General features: G+C 47.5%; 1 protein-coding gene across 1 annotated transcript; it reads left to right on the forward strand.

Annotated features, from left to right (window-relative positions):
- Nucleotides 1-449: 449 nt before the first annotated feature.
- Klhl33 (kelch like family member 33) lies at nt 450-7,410 on the forward strand. The gene is made up of 4 exons (XM_055608649.1): nt 450-1,323; nt 4,641-5,565; nt 5,677-5,844; nt 6,218-7,410. Exons 1-4 carry the CDS (start codon nt 591-593, stop codon nt 6,768-6,770), a joined length of 2,379 nt encoding a protein of 792 aa, XP_055464624.1. The 5' UTR covers nt 450-590; the 3' UTR covers nt 6,771-7,410.
- The last annotated feature ends 3,219 nt before the right edge of the window (nt 7,411-10,629 follow it).

The following is a 10,629-nucleotide window of genomic DNA, read 5'->3' on the forward strand; positions in this document are numbered from 1 at the left end:
GTATAGTCTAGACTTTTCAGACTCCTTCACCAGCCTCCTGTCACTTCCAGCCACCAGCTGTGAAAACAGTCCTTCTGGCCAATATCTGCATTCTCTTTGCCTTGCAATTTCTCCCACTCAGCACATCCCTGTGACCTGCAGGTGGAAGGGAAGGGGGAAGTCATCCCAGGACTTGGCCCAATGGGTTGGGTGTCAGCTTCCAGCACTGGGAGATGAGGGTTGAGCCCTCGGGCTAGCTATAATTAGCCAAGTGGGGGCACTGCTGAGATCTGCACACAGCAGCCGTGAGACTGGGAACTCGGGAACTCGAGTGAGGGCAAGCAGAAGCCTGCTGTCTCCTGCCCGGGACTAAAACTGAGCAGGGGTTGACCCTGGGCTGGATGGCTACAGGTGCTTGCGGTTTTGTTGCCCTTGGTGAACCCTCTAATCAACTCTGTATAGCCCGCTATTCCAACGTTAGTGTGTCGCCTGGGGTGGAGTGCGTGGCTGACAGCTGAACTGAAGACAGTTCTGCTTTTCTGAGTGCAGCTCGGGCATCCTTCTCTCATGCCTGCTCGCCTGCAGCAATCTCACAAGCCTGAGCCGTGAAGATGGCACATCTTTCCTCAGACTTGGAGCATGTCTCCCTTTCTATCCAGAAGGACAGTCTTGAACTCCCCTTGCCTGCCGGAAGAACCTCCTCCTGGTCTCCCTCTCCCGATGAGGATCCCGGTTTGCTTCCCTTTTCTCCAGCAGAGCATGACCCCAGCACCTTGGTTTCAGAAAGCCTTCCCTTTCCAGCTTCATCTCTGGAGAGAGGGAAGGAACGGGATGGCAGCGATGACTCAGCAGAGCCTGAGATGCTGTGTAGCACGGAGCACCCCTGGCAGTTCTTCGCTGAAGCGCAGCGGCTGCGGGAGCAAGGGCTGCTTCTGGATGAAGAGGTGTCAGTTGGGGGACAGGTCTACGGGGTACATCGGGTGATCTTGGCCGCAATTAGCAGCCTCTTCCGAGGCAGGCTGCTGGGCGGCGGAGGTCAGCACCCCGGCTTCAGCCTCCAGGTGGCCCCGAGGGGCTGGGAGGCTGCGCTGACCTTTGCCTACGAGGGCGTGCTGGGCCCCGCCTCTCGGGACGAAGTGCTGGCTGTGGCCGAGGCGCTGGGAGCGCCCCGGGTGAAGAACGCGGCTCGGCTGAGGTCAGAAGGGGTTGGCAGAGCCAGGGACGAGGAAAAGGAACTCAGCCAGGCAGAGGAGCTGAGGGAGAACCTGCACAGCATCGAGCGTCTGTATCGAGAGGGCGTCGGGTGCGACTTGGAGCTGGAGGCGGAGGGCTACCGCCTGCGGGGTGAGGGCCCGTGGGGCAACTGCCGAGACTGCATGTCGCAGGGTTTGGTTGGTTTTGCCTTGCTAGGCCTTGCTTCCACCCCACCGAATCACACACCCAGCCCTCACAAGTACTTCTGTATCGTTGCTCCAGCCAGTATGTCCTTTCTGGTGCTTTTCCAGCGCCACCAAGAGATGCACATGCGCAGTTGAATTGTTTTTCTAGACGCTCGGACAGATTTGAACTGATAGTTCAGGCACTTTTTTTTTTTCCTTTCCTGCCTAGTAGGTAGAATTTCCAGCCAGCTGGCTAGGGCCTAGAGAACAGCCCGAGGCAGCAAAACAAGGAGAAAGTGACTGACCCAAACAGAGTAGCCAGAGCGCCTCGACATCTAAACACACAGCAAAAGGCAGTCGGTTAGGGGGCCCTTCTTCTCTCCTGGGTATGTTTGACTAAGGCAGCAGACTACAGTCTGCTTCCTCTGTGCAGTTATACCAAGACGCATCTGACCTGGGAAATGGAGTCTGTATGTTTAGGGTACAATAGATTTGCTTAGAGAGTCCCTAGATCGGGGCTAGTAATTTCCAAACGAAGAAATCAAGCAAGGTGTCGTGGCTCACGCCTGTAATTCCAGCACTAAGGAGACCGGACAAGACGACTACTTAGAATCTGAGGCCAGCCTGGGCTACGTAGGCCAGTGTGGACTACATTATGAGCTCCTATCTCACAAACCAAAATTAAAAAGGAAAGAAAAAAGGAGATCTAATAGCACCTTGACCTTATGGATATACACCTATAACACTCAGGAGGCCAAGAAAGGAGGAGTAGCATGGGTTCAAGGCCAGCCTTGGTTGACTGTAGACCATGCCTGATCACACCAGTGAGTGCTCAGTGGAGGTGCTCCAGAGGGAGAGCTGTCCCTGAAGGCTTGCTGCGTTTCTCGTGGCACAAAGCCAGAGGGCGATACCTTAACATTTCCTAACAGTTGTAACATTCTCACTACGGTTTGGAAAGTAAACATATACATATCACCGTGCGGGAACCCATCACTTTAAATCTTAGGGTACAGGAATGAGTAAGAGGGAGATTCCAAGCGGCTGTGAGCTTTTTCACAATGAGTCTCAGATAAAAATGTTGCTTGGTGATATGAAAGATGAGCTGGTTTAAGCCCATTTCCCCAGAATTATAGATTTTTTTTCTCTGTCAGCAATAGACTAGGAAGCTGTGATTGATGTTTGCTATCTGGGAAGCACCAAGCCAGTACCTGCTGCTTAAAAAAAAAAAAAAAAAAAAAAAAAAAAAAAAAAAAAAAAAAAAAAAACAAAAAAAAAAAAAAAAAAAAAAAAAAAAAAAAAAAAAAAAAAACAATGGAAACATCATTCATATCAGTTACTCTTTGAGAGGTACATATCCCACAACTGGTCAGAAGAGCATGGAATTCACAGGAGTCATGAGGAACCCAGAGGCCTGACCAAGACTTCCTGAGACAGCTTCTAGAAGAATGTTTCTCTTTCTTACCTCAAACACAAAGCAAAAGCAAACATCAACACTCAAAACACTCATCACACCAGCTCAACAATTAATATGCTACTATGTCCATTTCCTCTTACTATTTCTGGTTGGCATTTTACTGAGGGATATGCATTTTTTAAAATAAAGGAGGGTCTAGAGAGATGGCATGGTTAGAAGCTCTATCTTGTCTTCCAGAGGACCCAAGTTCAGTTCCCAGCATCCACACTGGGCAGTTCACAACTGTCTGGCCTCCTTGGGAACCCATACTCCCACACACATACCCACACAAAGAGACACACTCATAAACATGATTGAAATTTAAAAAAAAAACTCTTAAAGGGATATTTGAGCTTTTGCTTTCTGTTTTATTTTTTATTTTGATGAAAATAAAAAAAAAATTCATCAAATTGGTTGGTCGTAAGTGCATTCTGCAGCCCAGGCAGGACAGGAACTCAGGATCCTCTTGTGTTAGTCTCCATGTCACTGGGGTTACAAAAGCTTACATATGAACCTTGTTATTTTTAATTCTTCTATACTTAAAAAAATTACTGTGTGTGTGTGTGTGTGAGAGAGAGAGAGAGAGAGAGAGCGCAGCAGCACGGCATTCCAGTACTCCTGTGCTTTGACTGTGGAGTCAAAGGACAGCTTGCAGGAAGCAGCCCTCTCCTTCCACAATCATAACTCAGGTTGTTGGTCTTGGTGATGATTCCCTTTACCCACTGGCCCATCTTGCTTGCCTGCCCCCTGCTTGTTTCTTTCTCTTCTTGAAAGTTTATTTGTTTTATTTTACATGTATATGAGTGCCTGCATGGATGCCATGCCCCACATATGTGTCTGGTGCCTATAGAGGTCAGAAGAGGGTGTCCAGTCCCCTGGAACTGGACTTACAGGTGACTGTAAGCTGCCAAGTGGGTGCTGGAAACCAAAGCTGTGTCCTCTGCAAGAGCAGCAAGTGTGCCACTGTGTGTGGCATGGGCATAGCCATTCTGACAGGATGGCTGAGACTCTTGAAGCTACAAATGGAAAACCCTTATTTTGTATACAATGCAGTGATACATTTCTAAGTTGCAAATTGCTCTATTCAGTTTGTTTTGTGTCCCCAGTTAGCAAACGCTGTCTATAGGATCTTCTCCACTGGATTCTTTAAGGCTGTTTTTCTAACTGACATGAACCTAAAACACTAAAGTGTCCTCCAGACACTAACATGAGAATAATGCAGGGTACTTGAAAATGTTAAAATAAAGGCTGGGCATGGTAGCCCATGTTAGGTCTCCATAGTGAGTTCCAGGCCAGCCAGCCCTACATAGTGAGAACCTGTCTCCAAAAAGAAAGAAAGAGGGGCTGGAGAGGTGGCTCAGAGGTTAAGAGCACTGGCTGCTCTTCCAGAGGTCATAAGTTCAATTCCCAGCAACCATGTGTTCACAACCATCTAAAATGAAATCTGGTCCCCTCTTCTGGTGTGCTAGGTGTACATGCAAACACCCATTATATACATAATAAATAAATCTTAAAAAAAAGAGAGAGAGAGAGAGAGGTTAAAGCAAAGATACCCTAGGTCACTATTTAGACCTATAGAAACGTAAGCCAGGGAGGGGCCTGAAAGCTGCATTTTGCTTGGGATGGAATCCAGGCTTTGCACGTGCTAGACGAGTGCTCCACCATTGTCCTATACCCCCAGCATGAAATCCATCCCATGCTGTTCCAGTGTACACCACGGCTTGGCCTATGATCTTGGGTGATTAGATCAAAGCTTGGCTACAAGTTTTAGGATTGTAGTTAGCTGTCTTGCAACAGTCTTGGTTCTCTCTGCTTCCTCTCCACTGTAGTGCACCGAGTGGCCCTGGCCTGTGGCAGTGAGTTCTTTGGGGCCATGCTCCTGAGTGGCATGAGGGAGTCCCAGGGCTCAAAGGTCTCTCTGCGTACTATCTCTTCTCAAGACCTGAGACTCCTCGTTTCTTTTGCCTACTCTGGAGTTGTACGAGAAAGATGGCCAGGATTGCTAAGGGCTGCCCAGGCTGCGCTGCAGTACCAAAGCTCTTCCTGCCTGGATTTGTGTCAGCGAGCCTTGGCACAGAGCCTCTGCCCTGCCCTTTGCCTGGCTTTGTTCCCCATGGTTGAAGCCCCCGGCTTGGAGAAAGTCTGGGGGAAAGCCCACCGTTACCTCCTCACTCATCTGCCCGCTGTGGCTTTGTGCCCTACCTTCCCATCATTACCGGTCACCTGCCTGGCTGAGCTCCTGGACAGTGACGAACTCCACGTACAGGAAGAGTTTGAGGCTTTCACAGCTGCACGGTGTTGGCTGGCTGCCAACCCTGAGACCCAGGAATCAGACGCCAAAGCCCTGCTGCGATGTGTCCGCTTTGGCCGCATGTCTACCAGAGAGCTGCGAAAGGTGCGGGCGGCAGGGCTTCCCGCACCTCTGCCCCCAGATCTGCTGTATCAGCTGATGGTGGAAGCTGAAGTTCCGGGTCAAGAGAGATGGAGGGAGCCTGACCACGCACTGGTGGTGATTGGTGGGGATGGGCTTAGACCGGAAATGGACCGAAGACAGCCATCTTGCAAAGTGTGGTGGGCCCGGGCATTTCACTGTGGCATGGGTCTGGTACGAACTGTGGAGTGGTGCCGGCTCCCTAACCTGCCTGCCCCAGGGCGCTTTCGGCATGGAGCAGCGAGCCCAACAGGAAGTGAACTCTATGTGTGTGGAGGACAGGATTTCTACAGCCACACCAGCACTCTGGCTTCAACTCTCAGGTATCATCAATGTGTGGCGGTCCCCATGAGAGCAGGCAAGAGGAATTGCTAATCTAGCCAGCCATAGACTCCCAGAATCACCCTCTTCACGTCTTGTCCCATTGTGTCCAGGTGGAGCCCCAGTCAAGAAGACTGGGAGGAGATGGCACCTTTGTGCCAGGCTCGGAGCTTCTTCCCTCTGGTGGTATTTGATGGACAACTTTATGCTCTGGGTGGACGAGACAATGGTGTGGCCCTTAATTCTGTTGAGACCTATAACCCTGAACTCAATGTCTGGAGGTAAGCAGGCAAAGGAGCATCAGGGAGAAACTGGATTTGGAGCAGGCAAGCGAAGCTGGGTGTGGTGGCACACGCCTGTTATCCTGGCACCGTTAAGGTGGGAGTCTAGGCTATTAGTAAGATGTAGCTTAAAATGAACCAGGCGTGGTGGTGCATGCCTTTAATCCCAGCACTTGGGGGCAAGGACAGGTGGATCTCTGTGAGTTCGAGGCCAGCCTGGTCTACAAAACAAGCCCAGAACAGCTCTCAAAATAAATGAATAAATAGATAGATAGATACATGCATACATACTTAAATAAATGATAGATAAGTAAATAAATGAAGTACAGCTGAGCATTCGGGTTGCCTGATCTTATGTTCTGCTCTCCCCTAGGCCAGCACCTGCTCTTCCAGCACCATGCTTTGCCCATGCAGCTGCAACCCTCGGGGGCCGATTGTATGTGAGCGGTGGCTGCAGTGGGACTGGCCAGTACTTGGACTCACTGATGCACTATGACCCCAAACTTGAGAAGCCGGGGACACTTTTGAGCCCAATGGGAGTAGCCCGGGCTGGTCATGTGATGGCTACTCTGGGTGGGAAGTTGTATGTGGCAGGTGGGATAGGCGACACCGGGGACTTACTGAGCTTTGAGTCCTATGAGCCAAAGACTGATTGCTGGACTCGCCTGGCGTCCTTGCCCTCCCCCCACGTGGGGGCTGCAGGTGCTGTCTTACAGGGGGAGCTACTGGTGCTAGGGGGGTACAGTCACCGCACTTATGCCATCTCTCACCTAGTCCATGCCTACTGCCCGGGTCTGGACCGCTGGCTCTGCCTGGGAACTCTGCCAAGGCCTCGGGCTGAGATGCCTGCCTGCATCTTGACATTACCCAGTGTGCAGCACATAGCTTTGGTCCCTACTCAGCACCAAAACAAACCTGCTGGGTGACTGAGGAGCCGAAGGATATGAGGGAGGAAGGGGTAAGACATACCATGACGGAATGACAGAAATTATGGGAGGATAAAAAGGTCTTACTTGCTTGTTTACTTTATTGTTTGTTTTTTGAGACAGGGTTTCTTTGTGTAGCCTTGGCTGGCTTGGACTCCCTTTGTAGACTAGGCTGGCCTTGAACTCACAGAGATTCACCTGCCTTTGCCTCCCTGAGTGCTGGGATTACAGGCATGTGCTACCACACCCAACCCTCGTTTACTCCTAAACAGTATTATTATTAGAAAGATTCTTTCTGTTGTAGCTCTGGCTGGCCTCAAACTTACTATGTAGCCTGGGCTGGTCTCAAACTCAAAGTGTCCTGAGTGTTAAGATTGCATGCACTACCCCACCTTGATTGAGAGGCATGATGATGATGATGATGATTATGATGATTGACAGGGTCTCTTGTATCCCAGGATGGCTTACAACTCCCTATGTAGTCAAGGATGACCCTGAGCTCTTGATCCTTCCACCTCCAGCTTGATAGAGTTGGGATCACAGACATATGCTATCACTGATTTGTGCTAGTGAGCAAACTCAGGACTTTCTGCATGCTAAGCAGATACTCTGCCTACTTAACTATACCCTTGACCCTAAAAGAAGGCTTTATTTTTTGTTTGCTTGTTTTGTTTTAATATTTATTTATTTAATGTGTGGATGTTTTACTTACATGTATGTGAACACATGTGCAACCTGTACTTGTAAGGACCAGAAGAGGGCGCCAGATTCTCTGGAAATGGAGTTAACAGATGTTTGTGATCAGCAGTGTGGGTGTTTGGAACTGAACTCTGGTCCTCTCTGGAAGAGCAAACCACTGAGCCATCTCTCCAGCCCCTTATTTTGTGATTTGAGGCAATCTCATTGTGTAGTGCAGATGAGAGCTTTATTTTTGATAGAGTTTTACTCCACACTGGACCTTGAAGCTCATAAACTCTCTTTGTGTATATGATCTCAACTAAGAAAAAGGTGATTCTGGTACTCATGGGAAATGGACCTTGGGGAAGGGATTGACAAGTAATACTCAGGTAAGAGAGGCAACCGGGAAGAAGTCCACAATAATTAAAGAGGATTTTTGTTTTGTTTTTTTTTTCAAGACAGAGTTTCTCTTTGTAGCCTTTGCTGTTCTGGACTCGCTTTTTAGACCAGGCTGGCCTTGAATTTACAGTGATCTGCCTGCCTCTGCCTCCCAAGCGCTGGGATTAACAGCCAGTGCCACCACATCAGGCCTTAAAGAGGAATTTCTGATGAAAGGAGTTCAGTTAGTTGGGAGCTAAAATTGGAGCTTGTTGGTAGAGTACCTACTTGAAATGTGCAAGGTTTTGGTTCAGTAATCTCCGGAAGGAAAAAAAAAAAAAAAACAACTACAAAAATCAAACTTTTGTAGTCAGAAAGTATAGGGACCAGGAAAACATTGGGTCAGTTTGGAAATGGATGGAGGATTGTGGGAGGATTTAAACAGCCCTCCCTTTCTTGGCACATGTGCATTTTACTGTCTCATCTGCAGGATCCCTGCATTCTTCTAACATCATTCTTTCTCGGGTAGTTTTGTAGGCCCACCTTTGCTTCCGTAGGCTCCCTGTAGAATCTTCTGGTTTCTGCCTGAGGCAGAACTCCCCATTAGTTCTGGACATGGTGGTGTACACTGGGAATCCTGGCACTTGAGAGATGGAAGCAGGAGGACCGGGACTTGATACTGTTTCAAGAAAACCAAACCAAGCCCAAGAAAACGGACAAAAACACCAGAAAGGAGATTCTCCCATCAACATTTGCACAGCACAGGGACTTGAAGCCAGGCAGGTCTACCAGGGTCAGATGGGCGTATTCAGGGGGTAGCAGAGGAGAAAGACAGAGGCCAACGAGAGAGTATCCGTGGTAGAAAATGGAGAGTATGAGGTTGAAAAGATGGGAGGAATCAACTCAAATGTCTTTTCTTCCTCAGATGAATTCAGAAATCAGGGCTAGAAAAGGGACAAGTGTGTGTTGTCCCATGGGATTAAGAGGATGGAAGAACATGGCTGAGGAAAAGTGAAAAATAAAAGAAAGTAATTGGAAAATAAGTTTCTTCTAGTCAGTCTTTTTCCTTTCAAATTATTTTGAACCTGTTTTCTCCTACTTTTTGTTTAGGTTTTTGTTTGTTTTGTTGTTGTTTTAGACATGGTCTTATATAGCCTAGGCTACCCTGGAACTCATTGTTTAGCTGAGGATGACCTTGAACTTCTGATCCTCTTGCTTCCAACACCAGAGTGCTGGGATTACAGGTGTAGACCACCATGTTGGACATAATGCCTTTGTTTAAGGTAGGCAAGGAATATAGTTGAAAATGAAAAAGGTTACATAGAATATATAAAAGAAAGAGAAGACTGAAGAAGGAAAGAAAGAAAATTTGGGAGATGAACATTTTTTTCCTTGAAACCGTTGCAAGAAAAAATAGGAATTTCTGATGAAAGATTTGTTCATAAAGATAGGCTTAAATAAACATTTCATATGGACAAAATTATTCTTGTCTGAATGTCCCTGTTATAAACAGCATTGAAAGTAAAAGTCCCTGTAATTTGGCTTCTATATCATGATTCTCTGAAACCACCCTCCATTCATCATTACCATGATCTTCTCACCAAGGAGCAATCCTTGGTCACCCTTGTTTCCCCTCACCTTTCTGCAGAGTCTGACTGAGGAAAACTGAATCTCCTCCTAAAACTGTCTTCTCCTGGCTCCAGAGGCAGCATAACTCCTAGGTGAGCCTTCCAGCCTTCTCTAATCCAAAGGCAGAGATCCTCCCCAAGGAGTGTGCTTTGTCTCTGGTGAAGCTGCCAGCAAGGTTTAGGTTTAGGTTTAGGTTTGAGCATTGACAATGGCTGACCTAGACTGAAAAACTTAACTAACCCACAAAGTTATTCTCTGACAGCCACACATATGCCACAGTACATGTAGCCGCCCCCAACACACATCATGCACTCACATGTAACAATAAATAAATAATTTAAAGTGACAACTGTACAGGAAGATTATGCAATAGAATTGTGGGATGGAGAGGTTTTGGAGATAATTTAATTCAAACATTTTGTTTTTTAAAGATTTTTTTGTTTGGAAATTTGAAACAGGCATATACTGTATTTTCTGTATCAAATCCGGACCCTCTTCCCCTCCAAACCCTCTCATACTTAGCCACTTTACCTTCCCAATTTCATGTGTTCTTTTTTATACCCCAATGATTCCACTTAGCATGGGGGGGTCTCTGGAACCACCAGGGCTAGCAGAGTAACAATCCGAGAGAAGCAAAAAGGAAATCAAGTCCAGCATGACTTAGCAGGGGCTGATTCAGACTTCCAGAGTTTGGCCCCAGCAGTTTAGTGTAGGCATATTTAAGTGTAGTACATTCTGGAAAAAAGTTTCCTGATGCAACACAATCTCCTTTGCACAAGCATAATTACATCTAAACTCAACTCAAAGTACATGTCACTTCTTCCAAGAAGGTGGGTTCTAGAGTTAGGCTACATGTGTTAGTTTCCCTAGTGATCTGTGAGTGCAAGGACCTTTGTACTTCCAACACTACCAGTACAGGCATGGGGTCTGGACATGATGGTGTTGCTGCACACATAAACTCACATGGCCCATGACTGAATGCACAAGACCTGCAAAAAGTCAAGCCAGACAAAAGCTCCAGCATAGACAACGAAGGGTTTCACAGAGCAGCACCCTAGCTGGGTAGCTATTGGCAATTGATGGCTGACGGGGATGGGAGAATGAAGCTCTTTCCCCCACTACATTACATCTATCTATCTATCTATCTATCTATCTATCTATCTATCTATCTATC

This window comes from Psammomys obesus, unplaced genomic scaffold, assembly GCF_907164565.1.
Source record: "Psammomys obesus unplaced genomic scaffold, mPsaObe1.curated_primary_1811, whole genome shotgun sequence".
In the NCBI taxonomy this organism is placed as follows: domain Eukaryota; kingdom Metazoa; phylum Chordata; class Mammalia; order Rodentia; family Muridae; genus Psammomys; species Psammomys obesus.